This window comes from Citrus sinensis, chromosome 4 (assembly GCF_022201045.2).
Source record: "Citrus sinensis cultivar Valencia sweet orange chromosome 4, DVS_A1.0, whole genome shotgun sequence".
NCBI classification, from domain to species: Eukaryota; Viridiplantae; Streptophyta; class Magnoliopsida; order Sapindales; family Rutaceae; genus Citrus; species Citrus sinensis.
This window is the reverse complement of record NC_068559.1, coordinates 21,697,576-21,721,118: the sequence shown is the minus strand read 5'-3', so window position 1 is coordinate 21,721,118 and position 23,543 is coordinate 21,697,576. Positions and strand designations below refer to the sequence as shown.

General features: G+C 35.9%; 2 protein-coding genes across 5 annotated transcripts in view; both read left to right on the top strand.

The window, feature by feature from the left end:
• LOC102607467 (F-box protein CPR1-like) overlaps positions 1-20,012 on the top strand; it is a 29,824-nt gene extending 9,812 nt beyond the window's left edge. The window contains exons 2-3 of one of the 4 annotated variants that reach the window (XR_371242.4): positions 11,767-11,866; positions 12,336-12,714. Coding sequence is in view for 1 of the 4 variants with exons in the window: in XM_052439994.1 (XP_052295954.1) it covers positions 11,824-11,866; positions 12,336-12,341 (49 nt within the window). In the remaining 3 variants the exon portion in view is untranslated. Of the gene's footprint in view, positions 1-11,766; positions 11,867-12,335; positions 12,787-19,914 lie in introns of those variants that run through there. The other 3 variants (XM_052439994.1, XR_008054201.1, XM_052439996.1) reach the window with 3 other exon arrangements.
• LOC102607858 (F-box protein CPR1) lies at positions 4,343-20,785 on the top strand. Its single transcript, XM_006484549.4, has 3 exons — positions 4,343-4,773; positions 19,039-20,014; positions 20,481-20,785. Exons 1-2 carry the CDS (start codon positions 4,593-4,595, stop codon positions 20,007-20,009), a joined length of 1,152 nt encoding a protein of 383 aa, XP_006484612.2. The 5' UTR covers positions 4,343-4,592; the 3' UTR covers positions 20,010-20,014; positions 20,481-20,785.
• The last annotated feature ends 2,758 nt before the right edge of the window (positions 20,786-23,543 follow it).

Genomic DNA, 23,543 nt, shown 5'->3' with positions numbered 1-23,543 from the left:
GCACAAAATTGATGGGTGCCTAGATTATTAAGGCTATTCCAAGTAATCTAATTAATACTGAGAATATTAAGAAACCTTGTCATGATACAATTAGGACGTTGGTTCAAATTACTTGGGAAATTTACAAAAATAGCCATAAAAATTTTGGCTTTTTCCATCTTAACCCCCCAAACAAACTTCTATCAACATTAGCCATAAAAAAGCCTTTGAGACTAAAATACCCCTCTCTCTCATCTCTCCCCCAACACTCCTTCCCGTAGCCGGCCGATATCATGCAGTCGGCGATGGCTTTTAAATCAGCCATGGCAGCAGTAGAAACACGCTCCATTTCGGAGTTATATGCTGAATGTCTTTAACATTTATGTTGAGAAAGAAGAAAAGAAGATAGAATGAGAAGAAAATATACACACAGCATTCAAGCATAATTCTCTAATCTGAGTTATTACAATAATCGGTCGGAATCCACACTGAATGGATAGAGGTCAGCTCCAGACGTGGAAGAACGTGTAGGTGGCCCATAAATTTACGACGTGCTAATATCTCCTCATTGCTTCTGACTTGGTTTCATCAACTTATGAGATACTTGAATCTGGAACTAAATCTGGAACATCAACACCGCATTCGAGCATGCTTAAGACCGAAGACATTGAAGGCCTATTTGTAGGAGAAGCACTGGCACACAGCAGGGCTACATTGATCATCACCATCAATTGTTCTTTGTCAAAATTTGAACCAAGATCTATATCAACTAGCTCCATTAAATTTCCTTGCTCTTTCAATACAAGCGCCTGATTGAAAAGAAGTTGAAACAACATATATTTGGTTGGTGATAAATTCAAGATCAAACAATGCAAAACAAGAGATTGTAGGACCCTAAATGTTACCCAATCTAGAAGATAAATTTTATCCTCCTTTGTCCTGGAAAAAACGTTGCTTCTACCGCTGACAATTTCTAAGGCAACAATTCCGAAACTATAGACATCCGCTTTCTCTGTTAAATGGCCCCGTGTTGCATATTCTGGTGCCATATATCCACTACAAGGTCGTGAATTTGAATATTAAATTCATATATAATGTATGAGAAGGAAAGTGGAAAACATTGATGAGAAATTAGTATGCAGCGACTCACATTGTTCCGGCAACTCGGGTGCTTATGTGGGTGTCATCTTCTTCATCCAGCTTGGCTTGGCACTTGGTGCGACAGGTGCCTGTCGCACCAAGTTTTGGTGTGACAGACGCCTGTCGCACCAAGCAAGGCTTGGTACTTGGTGCGATAGGTGCCTGTCGCACCAAGTTTTGACGAAAGTTGTTTTGGTTTGTAAAGAAGGGTAATTTGGGAAGAAAAGCGTGTGTTTGGCTAATGTTGATAGAAAAAAGTTGAGAGGGTTAATTGTGAAAATAACAAAAATTTTATGGTTATTTTTGTAAATTTCCCAAATTACTTTGGTTTTATCTTGAGCACACATATACAGTGAGTCATGGTCAGTTGCGGCACAAAATTTTGTGCAGATGCATACAAAATATTTTACAGCACTTTAAAATATATTTTAAGAGACTGTCAACGTGAACATAGGCAAGAATAAAATCTATCTTTCTGCCGGGCAATTGTCTATATCTTGATATGGTAACTACTCTATGTGCAGTTACCAGTATCACCATGAATACTTGACAAGTTGTTTTGCAATTACAGTAAAACTTTGATAAATAAATGTTCAATAAATTAATAACCTTAATTAAATTTAAAAAAAAAAATCTTTTGGTCTCACTAAATAAATAAATAATAACTTAAGTTGAACTATTAGACCCTTTCAAAATCCTCTTAGAAGCCTTTTTTTCATTATATTCCACCTAATGTCGGAAATACATTTTTTTTTCTATGGCATTCAATCTTATATTATGAGTATAAAAGACTTTGAGAACAAACTATCTATCTGTTGACAAATTTTTTTCCGAGTTGAAATAAGTATCTATCAGGTGACAAAATTCCCAAATGATGAAAAGAAAATATGTAACTTTGCAATGCTTGTGCAACAGCCAGATTTTTTTTTTCTTATTGAATCCTCGAATTGATTTCACTAATTTGAGTAGTTGGGACTGTTGTATGACTTGTTCTTAAATAAAAATTATTTTCATTGTTAAATTTTTTATATCTTTCAATTTTCAATGACTTTATCACTCTTATAATTCTTCTACAATCTCCATATCGAAAGCAATTTAGATTTATTGCAAATAGATGTAGACAGTTAAAACCCTAAAATTAACAATTTAATTAATTTTTAAAAATACTGTTTACTAAAATTGTTCAGAGTTACTACTCACGCTCACTGTTTGCAGTTACTGTTCACTATTATTGTTCATCCGCATTAAAAATATTATTTTTTCAAAATAAAATAAATTGTAGAAATTAAACAACACGGATATTTTTACATGGTTTGGACTAATCCATCCTACATTTATGAGGTCACGCCCCGATATAAAGCAATTCACTAAGTTGAGATGTTACAACCTATGAATTTACCAAACTTAAGACTCTCACTTACAATTTATCACCATACAGCTTACTCAACTATAGTCTAAATCTGTTTTTCTTGAATAATTGCTACTTCTCTTGATCCACGATCCTCAAGGCACTTCGCAAAGTGATTAATAACAATTTTTTAATTCTTTAATGTCTAGTGATCTAAGATCCACATAGATGAAAAGAAATAGTTTCATTACAAGACTTTGAATGAAGAAGATAGGAAAACAAATCAACACAACGTTATGCACTAAATCCGGATTCTCTAAGGAGGAGGCCGAATTTTGCTTCCCTGCTTTATGCTTTGTGTTGTACTCGTTCAATTATTAAATACCTCTCTTTATATAAGCACTAGAGTTTCACAAAAATTGCAAGTCTTAAAAAACTTGGATTCTTTCCAAATAAGAGTTTATTTTCTCTTATAATTCCTATGAATCTGAATAGGAATAAATATGATATTCTTGCCTTGCTTGTCTCCCAAGAAATATCTAGAGCATTTAATAAACTTATTGTTTGAACCAGCTTCTTACTTTAAATAAATCTTAAACGCTAATTATAGAATTCCGTTATTAATTGACTTGCTAAATTTGACATCTAATAAAACTAGGAAACAAATAATCATAATAAATTAGAATATCATTTAATTAGGGAATTAATTTAATTAATTGCTATTACAAGATATGCAATAAATAAAATCCTAATTTAACTAGACTTGCTATAAGATACCAATTCCATAAATAATGGACTTAATGCATATCTCTATCATTCTCTTCAAACTTTGTTACTCCACGAAACTCAAGAACACTAGCTAGCGTCCCAAAAATAACAATAATCAATAATGTGAAAAAAAGTTAGATTTAGGAATGAAAAACTTTAAAGTTAAATATATTTATGATTAAAATTTTTATGTTATTTTTTTGATTAAAATAAAAAATATAAATAATTAAAATAGAGAATGTGGGTTGGTGGATACCCGCGCTGGTACCCAACAAATTTTTTCTTAATACCAAATCAATCCGTAACCCGCAGTGGATTTAAGTTGAAATACCAAACTTATCCGCAACCCACAAAATTACCTGCAGCGGGAGGGTTTTTGCTGGTGGGTTTGGGTAGGTTTGTGGGTAATTTTGCTATCCCTAAACAAGGTAGAGATTTTATGAAATTAATAAATGGGCGTCAACAGTCTGACTCTTATGATATTCTTTTGAATCCTTGAGGACCCAATGAAAATATAAATTAATAAGTACTCAAATATAAAATTATTAATTTATTTAATATATAAAATTCATATTATTAAGAAGTTTTTTTATTGACAACCTCAATTTTTTTAATTAAACTATTTTCCAAAGTATGCATCTAATGATTTGATACTAAAAATCGATGTATTAATGGGTTTATGTTCAATAACTTTATACAGCTGAAATATTTTATCTTCTAGGCTATTGAATTTTAAAAGTATGTGCGTCAATTTTATGTCTACATATAATGTACTTACGTTAATTTTTTAGGTTACTATGTAGATGTTCTAACATTTATTAATATCTTTTGGATATACATGACAACTTTTGAAATTCATACATAAATCTTGGTTAAAGGAGCAGTACACATACTAAGATGACACAAGTAATTTAAATATAAAACTCTTCATAAATTAGCAAACATTTATTTTCTGATAAATTAATAAATTATTTATTTATGGATAAACAAATATTCTCGCTAAGATAATCTTTTTTCTTTTACATTCCAACAATTTTATTTTATAGAGGTTTTCTGTATCATGCGTTTAATTGCTTAACGGTTCGAAAACTTGATAATGTTGAAACTCATTTTACCTAGAGGCCTGATTTAAACATTTATTTCTCATAGAACTCAACCGACATGATAATTTCTGTGACACACGATCCATTTCGATAATTCCTCAAGTTGCGGCACTCAACCCGCAGCTTGCTAACAAGCAAGGTTTGATTTCTCTCAAGTTAGCTCACATGATGATATTTGCTGTTGAATCTGAGTTCAGAAGACGTGTTGAATTGCTCGTTATATCAAGCGCTAGATTTCAGTTATCAGTCTAACAATGGCGAAGCTTCCGACGGATATAAACATGGACATATTAAGCCGACTATCTGTTAAGTGTCTGCTGCGCTTCAAGTGCGTGTCGAAGTCATTCTGTAGCTTAATCGACAGCCAGGAGTTCATTAAGATCCATCTCAAACGCTCCATTGAAACCAACTCCAATCTCAGCCTCATTCTTTCAGGTACACCAGCTTCTATCTTACCCTCATCATGTTACTGGGACGGTAAAATCTTCTCCGCAAGCTTGGATTGTTTGAATCTTGGTCTAGAACTTGATCACCCTTTTAAGAATTGCAAAGGAGAGACTCTAATGATTGATTCTTGCAATGGATTAATTGCTCTGCAAAATGATGAAAATGACATAGCTTTGTGGAATCCAGCAACCAAGGAACATGTAATGTTACCCGAGTTTTGGAGTGATTTGAAAGATAATGTTTATGTGGTTTTTGATGGGTTTGGTTATGATGCTGTTAATGATGACTACAAAGTTGTTAGACTTATACAATTTGGTAGAGAATGTTAGGAAATTGGTGGGTGAAGCAGACACGCAGCTAAAATAAAATTGGAAGAAAATAAAGAACAAGCACACTAGAGGATACCAGAAATTACGTGGTTTGGCTTTTAGCCTACATCCACGGGCGAAGACAGAAGGAAAATATTTTACTAGTGAAAAGGAGTTACAAGTATTGTAGTATTTTAGCTCACTTCCCAAAAACCCCAATACACCCAAACTCTCTCAATCACTATAACAAGAGCTTATAAATGCAAGCTCTTGAACTCTCCCTCAACTCCCTAAATTGCTCTCTAAAAATGGAATGAATAAGCTCTTCATTTGCACTTGTATTTATAGCAAAATGATGGCCAAGAAAGTCAAAGCCGTGGGTATCAAAATCTTCTTCAAAACCGTGTTCATCAAAGCTTGGTGGGTGAAAACCGTGTTCCATCTTCAAAGCCATGTGCCACCATTCTTTGTTTATGTAAAGCTTCTAGATGCAGCTTCTAGATGCAACCGATATTGACATTCTCCCACTTGGAGATTAGATTGAGAATCAATCAATCTCCACACCATCCTTTCTGCTTCGCCATAATCATGTTGCTTACGTTTCTGCTAGGCCACAAAAGAATCTACTCCAGACAAACTTATCAGTATTTATCAGCTTGGTCAAAACATCTGCTAAGTTCTCTTTGGTATGGATTTTCTGCAAATCCACACTTCCATCTTCCATTACTTCACGAACGAAGTGATACTGAACTCCTATGTGCTTTGTCTTGGAATGAAAAGCTGGATTCCTTGCAATGTGCAAGGCACTCTGACTGTCACAAAATACAGGAATTTTCTGTTGTTTGTGCCCGAGCTCCTCCAATAATCTTTGTATCCAAATAGCTTCCTTGCAAGCTTGTGTAGCTGCCATGTATTCTGCTTCTGTTGTAGATAATGCCACAACGGTCTGCAGTTTCGAAACCCAGCTTACAGCTGCTCCCGCAAGTGCAAACACATAACCAGTAGTTGATTTCCTTTTATCAAGGTCTCCTGCAAAATCTAAATCCACATAGTCCCTGACAGTAAACTCTGATCCTCCATAACATAATGCAACATCTGAGGTTCCTCTGATGTATCTCAGAATCCTCTTCACAGCTATCCAATACTCTCCACCAGGATTCACCGTGTATCGACTGACTGTTCCCACTGCTTGTGCAATGTCCGGTCTTGTACATATCATAGCGAACATTAAACTTCCCACTGCTGATGCATACGGTACTCGAGACATCTCCTTCCTCTCCGCTTCATTGCTAGGACACATACTTGAGGATAATTTGAAATTAACAGGAAGTGGGGTAGAAATTGACTTACAATCTTGCATGTTGAAGCGTCGCAAGATTTTCTTCAAGTAATTCTTCTGCGAAAGCCAAATCTTCTTATTATTCTGTCTCGGTGAATTTGCATCCCTAGAATCTTATTTGCTGGTCCCAAGCCCTTTATTTCAAACTCCCTAGCCAATTGTGCTTTCAATTCTTGGATTCGATCTTTGTTGGGACCTGCTACCAACATGTCATCCACATACAACAGCAAAATGATGAAATCATTATCTTCAAACTTCTTGTAATATGCACAATGGTCTGAACTGAGCCTATTGTATCCAAGGCTCATAATGAAAGAATCAAATCTCTTATACCAACACCTCGGCGCCTGTTTGAAATCGTATAGAGATTTGTTCAACTTGCAAACCAAGTTCTCCTTTTCTGTTTCTGCAAAACCTTCTAGTTGGAGCATATATATTTTTTCTTCAAGTTTTCCATGAAGAAATGTGGTTTTCACATCTAACTGCTCTAGATGTAGGTCAAATGTAGCACACATTGTCAAGACTATTCTGACTGTTGTGAGTCGAACCACGGGCGAAAATATCTCGTTGAAGTCAATGCTTTCTTTCTGAGCATATCCTTTCACCACCAATCTTGCATGATACCGCTTCACTTGGTCATTGCCATCACGCTTGATCTTGTAGACCCATTTGTTTCCAATGGCTTTTCTTCTACGTGGTAGTGGTACAAGTTCCCATGTCTTGTTCTTGTGTAGAGCTTCAATTTCTTCCTGCATTGCTGTCATCCACAAAGCAATATCTGAGCTTTCTAAAGCTTCATGGAAAGTTAATGGCTCTCCATCCTCCATTAGAAGATAGTATGCAACGTTGATCTTTGTGACATACTCTGAGTGCCATGTTGGTGGCCGTCTCTTACGAGTTGACCGACGAACTTCTGTAGCCTCGGACTTGATTGGTTCTTGTTCCTCGTTCTCTGGTGTTGCTTCAGAAGAATCTGAATCTTCTAGATTATTTTCCACATATACTGGCACGATCTCTGACTTTTCTTTTGTAGTGCCATCATCCTCATCTCTCCTTTGCAGTTGATCTTCTACAAAGATAACATCCCTGTTGATGACGATCTTATGGGCAGTGGGGTCCCACAGACGATACCCCTTTACTCCATCAGCATACCCCAAGAAGATACATCTTCTAGATTTTGGATCCAGCTTTGTTCTTTCTTGGGCATTGTACATCATGTACACAGGACATCCAAATGCATGTAGGTAGGAATAATCAGCTGGCATTCCAGTCAACATCTCTGCTGGTGACAATCTTGTGGGCAGTGGGGTCCCACAGACGATACCTCTTTACTCTATCAGCATACCCCAAGAAGATACGTTTTCTAGATTTTGGATCCATTTTTGTTCTTTCTTGGGCATTGTACATCACGTACACAGGACATCCAAATGCATGTAGGTAGGAATAATCAGCTGGCATTCCAGTCCACATCTTCATTGCTGTCTTTAGCCCAATAGCTGTAGATGGCGATCGATTTACTATATAACAGGCAGTTTTGACTGCTTCTGCCCAGAATGAATTGGGTAGGCCAGCAGTTCTCAACATAGCTCTTATTCTTTCTGTAAGAGTTCTGTTCATCCGCTCTGCCACTCTATTTTATTGAGGAGTGTATGCCACCGTGAACTGCCTCTGAATACCTTCTTGTTTACAGAAAGCAAGAAACTTACTGTTTGTATATTCTCCACCATTGTCTGTCCTCAAGCACTTGATCTTTTTACCAGATTCAAGTTCCACTTGCGCTTTGTATTCTTTAAACACAAGAAATACATCTGACTTTTTCTTAATTGGATACACCCAACATTTTCTGGAATAATCATCAATGAAAGTCATCGTGTACTTTGCACCTCCCATGGATATATCCGGCGATTCCCAAACATCAGAATGAATCAAGTCTAGAATGCATTTACTTCTATCAATAAATCTACTGAATTTTAATCTATGCTGCTTACTTGTAACACAATGCTCGCAAAATGGTAAACTTACCGATTTGAGCCCCGGAAACAATTTTCGTTCAGAGAGAATCTTCAAACCTTGTTCTGACATGTGACCAAGTTTGAGATGCCACATCATCCTTAACTCTTCTCCATTTGATACGACACACGCATCAGCCTCTTGTAGTGTTTCTCTTTTAAGCATGTATAAATTAGCACTGATCTTTTTTGCCTTCATCAATACAAGCGTGCCTTTAACAATCTTCATAATTCCATTCTCCACAGGAGTTTTGTACCCATGACTATCCATTTGTCCCAAAGACAATAGATTTTTCTTCAGGCCGTTGACATGTCGTACTTCCCCAATTGTGCGAATTGTACCATCAAACATTTTTATTTTGATAGTACCAATACCAGCGATCTCTAAGGCATGATCATTACCCATATATACATATCCTCCTGAGATAGGTTCATATGTGTGGAACCATTCTCTTCGAGAGGTCATGTGCCATGTAGCTCCTGAGTCTATAAGCCAGACATCAGACAATCGTTTTCTGCCTTCTGAAACAGTTGTTGCCTCGCTGTAGAGTATTTCGCCATCATCCGAGGTACTTGCTACACATCCCTGAGCATTTGATGACTCAGGTTCTTTGCCCTCTCTTTTCTTTTGGTTACTCCAACACTCTTTCTTGACGTGCCATTTCTTGCCACAGTTGTAGCATTTAACATTCTTCTTACTTCTGGATTTTGATCTACTATGATTTTGACTCCCACTGGGGCCACGTTCCATTGATCTCCCTCTTGTCACCGATAGCGCTTCTGCTTGCTGCGAACTTGCTTGTCTGTTTTCCTTATTTTTCCGCCTGCTCTCCTCATTTAATACGGAGGCTGCAACATCGTTGAAAACTAGACTCTCCACTGGATTGTTGTTCGTCAGGTTGATGATGAGTTGATCATACGAATCTGGTAGACTTTGAAGTAGAAGCTCTGCACGTTCATTTTCCCCTATATTATGACCCAACGTTGTGAGTTGTGAAAATAGAGTCTTCAATGTGTTGATGTGGTCGGTCACCATTGTAGATTCCGCCATTCGAAGAGTATAGAGTTTTCTCTTCAATAAGATTTTGTTGTGTAGTGACTTGGCCTCATACAATTTTGTGAGAGTATCTCATATTTCCTTCGCCGTATTTTTCTCTGCCACACTAGATAATACTCCATCCGCAAGTGCCAAGTGTAGATCAGAAACGGCGTTGCCGTCTACCTTGTTCCATTTGTCATCAGTTATCTCCATGGGCCTTTCTCCAATTGCTGCCAAACAATTATTTTTCCTCAATATAGCTTTCATCTTCATTTTCCACAATGAAAAATTATTTCCGTTAAACTTCTCAATTTCATACTTTGCCGCCATTTTGTTGATAAATACTGCACACAAGCTAGTATATCACCTTGAATAGTTGTGAGTATGTGTGAGAATGCACACCAGGAAAGTTCCCATGAAAGATTGGAGGGGTCACAATGGTCTCACTTAAAACCCAGACTCTTTAAGCTCTTATCGCCTTTGTGACAGAACTTTCCTAGACATGTACAAAACTACAGTTGCTTTATTCACACCACTATTCCCTGTTTTGCACCGCCAAATTCTTGGATCGCTTCCACCGTTTCACGTGAATAGTACCGTATACGTGAATAGTACCGTATATGTGAATAATACCGTATATGTGAATAATACCGTATACGTGAATAGTACCGTCTATGTGATCAAAATCGTATACGTGAACAGTACCGTATACGTGAATAGTACCCCTTACGTGAACAATTCAAATTATTTCCGTTAAACTTCTCAATTTCATACTTTGCCGCCATTTTGTTGATAAATACTGCACACAAGCTAGTATACCACCTTGAATAGTTGTGAGTATGTGTGAGAATGCACACTAGGAAAGTTCCTAGGAAAGACTGGAGGGGTCACAATGGTCCCACTTAAAACCCAGACTCCTTAAGCTCTTATCGCCTTTGTGACAGAACTTTCCTAGACATGTACAAAACCACAGTTGCTTTACTCACACCATTATTCCCTGCTTTGCACCGCCAAATTCTTGGATCGCTTCCACCGTTTCACGTGAATAGTACCGTATACGTGAATAGTACCATATATGGGAATAATATCGTATACGTGAATAGTACCGTCTATGTGATTAAAACTATATACGTGAACAGTACCGTATACGTGAATAGTATCGTATACGTGTACAGTGCCGTATACGTGAATAGTACCCCTTACGTGAACAGTTCCTGACTCTAAAAAATACAACCAATAGCTCTGATACCACTGTTAGGAAATTGGTGGGTGAAGCAGACATGCAGCTAAAATAAAATTGGAAGAAAATAAAGAACAAGCACACTAGAGGACACCAGAAATTACGTGGTTCGGCTTTTAGCCTACATCCACGGGCGAAGACAGAAGGAAAATATTTTACTAGTGAAAAGAAGTTACAAGTATTGTAGTATTTTAGCTCACTTTCTAAAAATCCCAATACACCCAAACTCTCTCAATCACTATAACAAGAGCTTATAAATGCAAGCTCTTGAACTCTCCCTCAACTCCCTAAATTGCTCTCTAAAAATGGAATGAATAAGCTCTTCATTTGCACTAGTATTTATAGCAAAATGATGGCCAAGAAAGTCAAAGCCGTGGGTATCAAAATCTTCTTCAAAACCGTGTTCATCAAAGCTTGGTGGGTGAAAACCGTGTTCCATCTTCAAAGCCATGTGCCACCATTCTTTGTTTATGTAAAGCTTCTAGATGCAGCTTCTAGATGCAGCCGATATTGACAGAGAAAGTGTCGAATATACTGAAGTTGATGTTTATAGTTTGAGATCTAATTCTTCGAGACGGATCAGAGTCGACGCCCTTGGAATGGTACATTTGCGGATGGTCATGTGCATTGGTTGGTCACGAACAATCCTGAAGATGATATTGCAAATCTGATTGTCGCGTTTGATCTAAAAAGTGAGGAATTTCACGAAGTGCCACTGCCTCATCTAGAGAATAGAAACGAAGTACTTGTTATGTTTGTGGGTACTCTTAGTGGACGTCTCTATTTCTGTTGCTTGTATGATCATTCACGACCTGTCAATGTGTGGGTAATGAAGGAATCTTGGACAGAAGCTTTTTCTGTTCCCCGGAGAGTTGGCGATTATGTGAAACCATTGGCTTATTCAAAGAGCGGAGGCAAAATTTTAATGGATAATTGTGAATATGCTGAAGATGAAGATGATATAGATATATGGGAACTTTTTTGGTATGACCTACAAAATCAGAGAGCTGCTGCGGATCAAGTGACGATTCACGGTGTGCCGCAAGGTTGTCGTGATACAATTGTTTGTGTAGATAGTCCTGTTTCACTAGCTGCTTATGCAGGAAGCGGCGTGGCAGGCAGAGAAGGAAGAATGAGTTAGAAGAGGTAAAACAACGTGAAGCTATAATATTTTTGTTGAAGCAAGTACAATACTTAATCGCTTGAATGCTAGTCCCTTTAGTTTTCATGATTATGGCTTCACTCTATCTCGCAACATAATCTAGGCTAAGGTTGTTTAACTTTTATTTTTCTCACTATTGAAGCGGATACTTAAATGACTTTCTCATATGGTCTATACTATTGAGCCCTTCTGAAATCATAGAGAGATAAGTATTGTCTTGAGTAGACTGATTATGATTTGTCCCTGTACATACTACATTCTTTGCAGCGCTTACTTATAGACTGATGGTTAATATTGCTTCAAAATGGAATAAGACCATAAAACATAGTGAATAATTGTTCAATCTAACACACGTAGGACATCTTGTGGAGTTAAAATAATCTGATTTTTTTTCTAATACTTTTATATATTCTGAGGTTATATGTATTTGTCTGACGTTTTTCGGTTTTTCAGGTTTAGGATGGCTATTGGATTGGGAAACTTGGCTAGTCGTTGGAAAGTCTGGTGGTTATGATGGCCATTGAAAATGTTTCATCAATACTTTTTGTGGCACACATCAAAGTTATGCTCGTTGAAAGCTAGATTCTGTCATATCATCTCTTCGTTGCGTAGATAGTTTTAAAAGCTTTTGCTTGCAAACAGAGTTGTGAAAGTACTATTGAAAGACGCTTGTTATTTTCTTGGATTGACATGCTTGTATGATTCACTGTGGACTACTACTGATTCAGTGATGAATTTAAAAAGGTTATCTTTCAGGTAAAATTTTGCTCAACCCCCATTTAAATCGTCGTTCATCAAATTCCCCTCAGAATTTTGGGAAGTCATTATGGAACCCCATTCGGTTAGTTTGACCTTCAAGTTGATGGTTGACCATAGTTAACTGATGAATATTCCTGTTTGCTTCTGATGTAATCTAACAGTACTTAAAAGGCAAAAGTGCCTTCAACTTCTGTGTGTGTGTGCATATATGTGCATAGCTATATATATATATTTATAGGATTTGAAGCTGGTGAACCGAAACCACACTAGTGAAATCAAATAACTTGAGAGAATTTCATTCATGAAAAGGTAATAATGTATATATAATAGAATAAAACTTCATTAATTAATCTGAACTTCTACTAATTGAAAAGATCTAAATTAACAAGAGCAAAACAAAGCTCATTAATATTTTTGTGACGTCTTCTGAAAGCATAGAGTTGCACCATGGTTCCATCTTGAAGAGCATTCTCAGAGTCGCCCACAACTTGTTTATGCCAAGTTCCACGCCATGTTCCACTGAGATTATAAGTGGAGGCGTTGTTCATGTGCCCCTTCCTTAATGTCACATTCGTCACCTTACTCACGCATGGGTGGATCAATCTAACCTTGTGTATCGGTTGGTTCCTATCAACAAGTAACTCCTCCTCCTCCGCCTCAAGAAAATCATTCATTATCTGTCCTTCTGGCATAGAGAATCGATCGTATTGGCTTCCTGTATCACTTTGTGTCAATTTTTTCTGAATGACCAGCACAACGTTTGACCCACCCATTCCCCTTATCCTGTTCCTGAAACTTGCCGGCAATTCAGGAACCACTATTTGTGCTGCTGCTGAGGCACCGTTTTGATTGTCGACCATCACCATTCTATGATTAATAGACACAAACGATTCGAGGAAATCAAACAAAGATATTCAAGAAAGCTTTACCGTTAATGTTATGGCCATCCCTTTTTTGAAGTATATATAGAGTTAGTTAATCCTAGGCCTTATGAGAAAAGGATTAACTAATATCGTAGTCCTTGTAGGATATTAGTTAATCCTCGTATTTCCGATAGTGTAGAGATTTCCGAGCAATTAATCCGAGAATTAGTTTGATTGATTAGCTGGCCGCCTAAAACTTTAGTTCCTGTAGGGCTTTTTAGAATAATTAGGAAACTAATTTGAAGTACCCACGTAAAACAAGAATTAATTAATTAATTTATTTATTTATTTATTTAGTTTTCTCAAGTTTTTGGATGCCCACCTCACTTAGGATTAAGAAGAATCAAAGAATTATGCGTAAACTTGTTGAAATTGGTCATTTTTAAGGAATATTAAAAATAAAAATAAAAATAAAACTCCTACAAGAACGAGAGAATAAAAATCAGTGAGAAACGTGTTAACTTATTAAAGAACGAGAGAATAAAATTCCTACAAGAGCGAGAGAATAAATGTCAGTGAGAAAGACGTTAGCTTACTAAAGATCGTTATCCGTAATACATTGGTCTGTTATCTTTTATAATCTCTTGTTCTGCTTCTCTTCTTGGTCTACGTTAGCTCCTTTTCAGATACTAATGAAGTGAAGTTGGGTCTGTACTACGAGTCTTTGCTTCGATTTAGTGCAATTCCATTATCAATTACTTGGTTAAAATCTTTGAAGATGAAGCTCTATAACTTATTTATTATCCACCGTTGAACTTCATCTTTCCCCCTGGGGTACAAGCAGAGAATTCTATGCAACGCCGTAAAGACGGTATAGAGTTAATCAGATCCTCACAAATAGTAACAATGTGCTGCACACAGACAGATAACGTAGCTAGTAAGGTTCTACGAACTTAATTATAGGCGAAGTTGCAAGGATCTGTAAAATCATATACAACGCGTCGTGAATGATCATAGACGACAAACGACCGGTCATCCTATCTATTATTGTAACTGGCATGAGTAAATAGTATGCAATGGCGCATACCATTTACGGCTCATCGTTTATATGTTGAGGGAAAATGACGCATTGTTGGCCAAAGGCCAACTAGATGCAAGATTTGGCCAACTAGATGCAAGAGGACGTGACGTCCTATTGGTTTCTTGCCAAACAAAGCGTCATTCGCAGCATTGAATCCAAATGATTTTAGTGAATGTAAGCGATTGTTTGTTTCTTTAGCAGTTACGTGGAACAATAATCATTACAATTGTAATTGTTTAAAAAGACAAAGAAAAGTACACGCACACACAAAAAAAGGGGAGTCATCATGATGTTTGTGTTCCAATTTGAGTCCTGACTATTGTGGGAAGATGATCTATTAGGTTACTAGTTATATAACTATTAAAATCATTTATTTGCCATCCAATAGATGATTTACACAATTGCAATTATAATAACAATTCAAATTACAACTATAGCTGGTAATTACACAATAACTATGTTTATATGTTTACAGTAAAATAACAAGATAACAAACTTCAATGATAGAAATACATCATTGCACCATAAAAAAACTTTTTCTTCTTCATATTCGTTGCGAATGAAAGGTTGTGTTGCCATTAGTGTACTTACTTTGTTTAGGAACTAACACGGGCTGTTACAAATTGCCAAAATGACATTAGTTATTTATCATCCTTAGTATTATTATTATCCGTTATAATAGTAACAATAAAAATGAAAAAAATAATAATTATTATTATAATAAAATAAAAATAATCATAACAACAAGAGTTATACTGATGCTTATGAAAATAACAATAGTAGTGATAATCAATATTGAAAATATTTTAAGCGGCATAAACATGTTGGACGATTTCTCGTTTATGGTTTCATACTAAAACGACCTATCACGAAGAAGCGGAGTAAAAACATGACCGGTCATCCTGTATATTATTGCAACCGACATGTGTAAATAGTATGCATTGGTGCATACTATTTACAACTCGTCGTTTATGTTTTTGAAGTGAAACAACCAATCATTTCACTTACTAGATGAAGACGACACGACATCATCTCGGTTTATTTTTCAGACGATGCATCATCTGCAGTGTTGAATTCCCACTTCACTTAGTGAAAACAAGAATTAATTTATTTATTTAGTTTTGTCAAGTTTTTTGGACACCCAATTTACCTAGGATTAAGAAGAATCAAAGACTTATGCGTAACTTAGTCGAAATGGTCCATTTTCAAAAGAAAAATGAATATGTTTCTCGAAATTGGTCATTTTAAGGAGTATTAAAAATAATAATAAAATTAAAACCCCTACAAGAACGATAGAATAAAAATCAATGAGAAAGATATTAACTTCTTATTGACTAATAATATGAATTTCTACTTATTAATTAGGGAAATTATCATTCATATACCCTATAGATACTCTGTTATCAAAAATACTACAACACTTTAAAGGTATATCAATTGTCTACCCTAAGTTAAGAAAATGTATCTGCCGTCCACCAAACCGTTACTTGCCATTTAAATAGGATAACGCCAGAGGGGTAATTTGATTTTTTCATAAGATACAAGTGATAATAAAAGAATTTAAGGGTATACAAGTGATAATTTTTAAGGGTAAAATCATCAATTCACTATCATTCCGTTAACTTTCAAACGGCAGTTAACGGTTTGGTGGTCGACATATAACTTTTGTCAATTTAGGGTGGACGATTGATACACCCTCAAAGTATTGTAGTATTTTTGATAACATAGCATCTATAGGGTATAAGAATGATAATATCCCTATTAATTAACAAAATCTATATTGATGAGAGGAAAACAAAGCTCAATATATATTATTATTCTGAAGTCTTCTAAAGGCATAGAGCTGCACCATGGTTCCATATTGAAGAGCATTTTCAGGGTCCTCCACTACTTAATTATGTCGCGTTTTAATGAGATTAAGATTTTATTTGAGATTGAGATTTTATTTGAGATTGAGGTGTTGTACCTCTTAAGATATAGCTATTGAAAAGTCAGTCCACCAAAGCTGATTTTTCCATACAATTTGGCTTGACAAATTGGAGGTTGGTGCACAAATATTTGACAAATTGAAGCCATGCATGCATGAAGATTTTGGTGCCCACCAAAGTTGATTTTTCATTCTAAATTCAATTTGTCAAACTAGCAAATTGTAGCCAAATTGGAAAGCTATAGGTAAGCATTGCTTCCCTATAAATAGAGAGGAGAGGAAGAGCTTTAAATCCATCCCAGAATTGTGAGAGTTGAGACTTGAGAGCAATTGTAAGTAAAGCAATTTGAGAGATTTAAGAGAACTTTTACTTGAGTGCTCTAGTGAGGATCTATTTTGGTGTATTGGGTATTGGGTTTCAATTTTGTAAATTTTCATTTATTAGTAAAATTATCTTCTAGTATTTGCCCGTAGATGTACGCTATAGTCGAGCCACGTAAATTATTGTGTCCTATTTTTTCTTTATATTTATTTGTCACATTTATATTTTTCTAGAAGTAGCAGTCACCATAATATTAGTAATTGCTCAACTTGCGCTTACGCAACAACAGCTGTTGTCGAAAAAAGGTATAACTATGAAACAAATGTAAATAGTATGTAGTAAATGTAATTTTTAAATAATTATTTTGATAAAACTATTAAAGATATAATATATTTTTCATCATACAAGTAAAAAATTATATCAACATAACTTTTTAGCTGCAGCTACCCAACCTCAATCCCAAACAAAGCCTAAAAATATAGGTGTTGTCTATGTTTCATGATATGGTCCCAATCAGATGCTTGCTAACAATTGCAAGTAATATAGTTGTTCTGCTTTTGGTGAGAACGACCACAAACAAATATTTAAGATAATTTCTGCATGACTTTTATTTCAGTACTAGAGCTTATTTATAACAGTAAGCATAACAATACTTTGCTTTGTAACCGAGATTTTTGGCTCAAATCTAGTAAATAAAATTAAGGATAATATCGCCTAGCTATAAACTCGCAGCAGAATTCAAATCAAATGTAACAACCAAGATTTGATTCCCTGCTAAATCTGCAATGATCACTTGACGTGGTAATCCAACTGTTATTGCTCCGGTAAGCATCCACACACAAACTTCACGTGATACATGTCTTGAATGTGCCATGCAAGGCTTGCATGGGTTACGTAGCTCAAGCATAACCCTTATACTTGTAGTTAGGCTTGGGTACTTTCATTGATCTTTTTGGTTCTTTATCATTTCATTTCTTCAATGTCATGTTCGTCACCTTATTCTTCTATGGCTAAATCAATTTACTATTTTCTATTGGTTCCTTTCTATCAACAAATATCTCCTCCTATTCAGCCTCTAGAAAAATATCTACTGAGTGAATGCAGTTTATTACTTGAATTAATTAACTACTTTTCAAATTCTAAGGAGGATTAAAGGTTTTAGCTTGCAATGAAGAGTACGTAGACATTATTAACATGTTCCAATGAGATTAATCAATCTAATTAATATTGAGATAAATCTTGTCCTGATACAATAAGGCGTTGTTCTGAGCGAAAATGGTTTATTAACTTGGATTTGTTAGTACAGCATCTACCGTATGCGAAATTAATTATTAGTATGACCATAAAACCTTGTAAAGTTGCTTTGCAATTATCACGTACTTAAGTGCTCGAAGGTTGGTTATATTGAAATTATTTTAACCTCGAGGCCTGACTTAGAAACATTGATTGATAAATGGGACACATGATCCGCATAGATAACTTCTGGAGCCGCTTAAAACTTGCCAACAAGCAAGATTTGATTTGTCTCAATTTATCCCGAATGATAATATTTGCGATTGTTCTGAATTTAGAAGATGTGTTGAGTTTGTCGGTGTGTCAAGCACTAGCTTTCATTTAATCATTTGTCAGTTACGTAATTGTAGTCAGAATAGTTTGTTAGCGAAATGATGAATGAGGATAAAAAATAATAATAATAATTCTCTGAAAGTTTTTAAATTTTGTTAATTTAAAATAAAAAATTTAAGTAAATGATTTTATTTTTAATTATAATTATTGAAAACTTATGATAGAAACTTATGGAAAGGCCCTGATTTGAGATATAAATGAAAAAAAAAAACTATATATATTATAAGATATATGGAAAAAAAAAAAAAAAAAAGAGGAAACATAATTTCACGGAAGCTGAAAGTTCATCTCATTCACGGCTAAATTTGAGAGAGCGAAAAGCCAAAAGCCCACAACCCTTTCTCAAGCATTTTATCAAACATCTCGTGTTCATAACTGCCTGTAACTACGGCTGACAATGGCGGGGCTCCCGACGGATATAAACATTGACATACTAAGCCGGCTATCCATTAAGTGTCTGCTGCGTTTCAAGTGCGCGTCGAAGTCGTTTTGTAGCTTAATCGACAGTCAAGAATTCATAAAGATCCATCTCAAACGCTCCATTGAAACCAACACCAATCTCAGCCTCATTCTTTCAGGTACACCAGCTCCTATCTTAGACTCATCACGCTACTGGAACGGTAAAATCTTCTCCGCAAGCTTGGATTCTTTGAATCTTGGTGTAGAACTTGATCACCCTTTTAAGAATTGCAAAGGGAGGACTCCAATTATTGATTCTTGCAATGGATTGATTGCTCTCAAAAATGATGAAAATGGCATAGCTTTTTGGAATCCATCAACCAAGGAACATCTAATACTACCCAAGTTTTGGGGTGATTTGAAAGATAAGGTTCACAGGGTTGTTGATGGGTTTGGTTATGATGCTGTTAATGATGACTACAAAGTTTTCAGACTTGTACAATTTGTTAGAGAAAATGTCGAGTATACTGAAGTTTCTGTTTATAGTTTGAGAAGTAATTCTTGGAGACGGATCAGAGTCGACTTCCCTTACTATATTCTTCACGGTTGGGATGGTACATTTGCGGATGGTCATGTACATTGGTTGGTAACGAACAATCCTAAAGATGATATTGAAAATCTGATTGTCGCATTTAATCTAGAAAGTGAGGAATTTCAAGAAGTGCCACTGCCTCATCTAGAGGATAAAAAGAATGTACTTGTTATGTTTGTGGGCAATTTCAGTGGATGTCTCTATTTCAGTTGCCTTTGTAATTACCCACAACCTGTCGATATATGGGTATTGAAGGGGTGTTGGACTAAAGCGTTTTCTTTTCACCGAAGTGTTGGCGATTATGTGAAAGCATTGGCTTATTCAAAGAGTGAAGACAAAGTTCTAGTGGATAAGTTTAAGTATGGTGAAGAAGATGATGATATAAATAGATGGGAACTTTATTGGTATGACCCACAAAGTCAGAAAGCTGCTGATCAGGTGACGATTCATGGTGTCCCGCAAGGTTGTCGTGATACACTTGTTTGTGTAGATAGTCTTGTTTCACTAGCTGCTTATGCAGGAAGAGGTGTGGCAGGCAGAGAAGGAAGAATGAGTTAGAAAAGGTAAAATAACATGAAGTTATAATATTTTTGCTCGAGCAAGTACAATACTTCATTACTTGAATACTAGTCACTTTAGTTTTAGTGATAACGGATTTACTCTTATCTCGCAACATAATCTAGGTTAAGGTTGTTTAAGGTTTATTTTTCTCACTATTGAGGCAGGATAGATAAATGACTTTCTCATATGGTCTATAGTATAGAGCCCTTGTGAATCACAGAGAGATAAATATTTGTCCTGAGTAGACTGATTATGATTTGTCCCCGTGCATTCTTCGCAGCACTTACGTATGGCCTGATGGTGAATATTGCTTCAAATTGGAATAAGACCATGAAACAGAGTGAATAATTATTCAATCTAATGCACATCGGACATCTTTGGGAGTTAAAATAATCTGATTTTTTTTATCCTATTCTTTTCTATATTCTGAGATTATATTTGTTCGTCTGATGTTTTTCATTTTTTCAGGTTTAGGGTGGCTATTCGATTGGGAAGCTTGGCTAGTCTTTGGAAAGTCTGGTGGTTACAATGGCCATTACAAAGGTTTCATTAATACTTTTTGTAGCACACATCAAAGTTATGCTTGTTGAAAGTCAGGTTCTGTCATATTATCTCTTTATTGCGCGGATAGTTTTAGAAGCTTTTACATGCAAACAGAGTTGTGAAAGCACTTTTGACAGACGCTTGTTATTCCTTAGATTGACATGCTTGTATGATTCACTGCGGAACTACTAATTCAGTGATGAATTTAAAATGATTGTCTTTCAGGTTAAATTTTGCTTAGCCCCCACTTAAATCAACATTCATCAAATTTCCCTCAGAATTTTGGAAAGTCATTCCGTTAGTTTGACTTTTAAGTTGATGGTTGACCATTGTTAACTGATCAATATTCATGTTTGCTCCTACTGTAATCTAACAGTACCTAAAAGGCAAAAGTGCCTGAAAACTTTTTGTGTGTGTGTGTGTATATATATAGTCCTATTTTAGTGCGGATGCCCTCATTTTTTCTTTTTTTATGCAGACATTCTTTTAAGTCATGGGATTTAAGAGAGTGTCCGCATTAAAAAAAATGAGTGCCCTGAACCTAAGAATGATTATATATATATATATATATAGAATTTGAAGCTAATGAACCAAAACCACAATATGAAATCAAATAATTTGAGAGAATTTCATTCATGAAAAGATAATAATGTATATATAATAGAATAAAACTTAATTAGTTTATCTGGATATCTACTAATTGAGAAGATCTAAATTAACAAGAGCAAAACAAAGCTCATTATTATTATCCTGAAGTCTTCTGAAAGCATAGAGTTGCACCATGGTTCCATCCTGAAGAGCATTCTCAGCGTCGCCCACAACTTGTTCATGCCAAGATCCTCTGAGATTATAATTACAGGCATTGGTCATGTGCCACTTCTTTAATGTCACATTCGTCACCTTACTCACACATGGGTGGATCAATCTTACATTATGCATTGGTTGGTTTCTATCAACAAGTAACTCTTCCTCCTCCGCCTCAAGAAAATCATTCATTATCTGTCCTTCTGGTATGGAGAATCGAGGATTGGCTTCTTGTATCACTTTGTGTCAACTTTTTGCTGAATGACCAGCACAACTTTTGAACCGCCCATCTCCTCAATCTTGTTCTTGCAGCTTGCCGGCATCTCCGGTACCACCGCTTGTGCTGCTGCTGCAGCACCGTTTTGATTGTCGACCATCATCATTGTATGATTAACAGACACAAACGATACAAAAGAAATTGAACACAGATATTCAAGAAAGCTTTACAGTTAATGTTGTGGCCATCCTATTTATGAAGTATATGTAGAATTAAGTAATCCTAGTCCGTATGAACAAAGGATTTTAGCGCCAAATCTAATTCTCAGATTATTCGAAATATTTGTGTCCTGATACAATTAGAACTTGGCAACATCATCAAATTATCACCGCTAGGGGGTCTTGGCGCCAAAATTGGTCTTTAGGGTGAAGGGCTCTTTCCGACAGTGTAGAGATTTCCGAATAATTAATCTGAGAATTAATTAGTTTGATTACTTGGCCGCCTAAAACTTTGGTTCATGAAGGGCGTTTTGGAATAATTAGGAAACTCATTTTAAGTGCCCCCAAGACTAGCCTAGCCTAGTATTAGTTCTCTTAGTTAATTTATGTAGTTTTCTCAAGTTTTTTGGATGCCCACTTCAGTTAAGATTAAGAAGAATCAAAGACTACCAAATGGTTGTGGATCAGTTGGCAGCGCAGGCTGAGTTTGTGGGAAGAGCTCTCGGGTTCGATCCCCACTAAACACGTCATTTGTGAGGGGTAAAGAGCCTTAACTGTGAATGGTATAACAATTAATGATGCGGATTTAAACCATATACCATTCAGTTAATATCTCACCTCTTTGCATGAGCCAAGTATTTGTGGCATCAATTTAACCTAAAAATTAAAGTCAGGAATTAAAAGTAATTTAAGTACCACATCAAAAAGCAAAATGAAGGTCCTGTATAATATGATATCGATCCCTCACATTACCCTACACACACACACACACACACACACACACACACACCCACACACACCCGGCCTATTCTCTTGTAATACTTTGTTTGATATTAGTAAAATTTCCATGACACCTTCACAAGTGCATATAGTTTTTGCCAAGAAAATTTCATTACCTTGGTTGCAAGAAAAGCCCCAGGCTAGCTTCATTCCGTTAACAAACTCAAATTCGTTCTCCCCATTTTCCTCATCCTGCAACAATTTTGACGGCGATCAAAATTTTCGTATGTGGTTAGATATTTGAACAACTCAAAATCTTTATGAAGTTCAAAGAATAAATCTAAGGGATATTTCATAAGCATTAGTGCATGTTTATGGTTGCAGTAGATTTTCAAGTAATCACAAATCAGAAAATATATCGAGGTTTCAAGGCAATGAAATTAGGAGTGGATATTGCGGATATAATAGAGGGTGTTGATGCTGCTTTTCATATAGTTGCGGACTACTGGAGTGACTTAACCCGACCAGTCAAGTCATATGATCAAATTTCCAGATTTAATTACCTTTAGAAGTTTGCTCAGGTTGACAGTCTAGGATCCTGAACTTTACCAAAATTTAAAAATGGTGTAATAGTTGTTTGGTAACGGAAAAAGGAGAAAGAAATGGAGAGTGGAGGCGTGACTTTGACCTAATCCTTAACGTATGAGAGTGGGGAGAGAATAAAGGGGGAAAGAGGGGAGTGGGGAGTTACCTAAGGGAGATTATTTATTTATTTTTTCTCTCTTCTCCTAGGGATCTTTTTCTCTCTTCCTCTCATGGAAAATTCTTTCTTTTACATTCTACTTTACTTTTTGTAAATTACTCGAAAAGCTTTGGGTTTTAAGGCAATGTTTATTAAGCCACATGAGTGGTGGCACAAATTTTTCCGAAAGGCCTAGAAACTAACTTGAGCGTCGGAGGGTTCACGCCGGAAAAACTTCCGGCGCCTCTGACCGTCTTCTGTGATTTTAGGTATTTGCAGGTTAATCG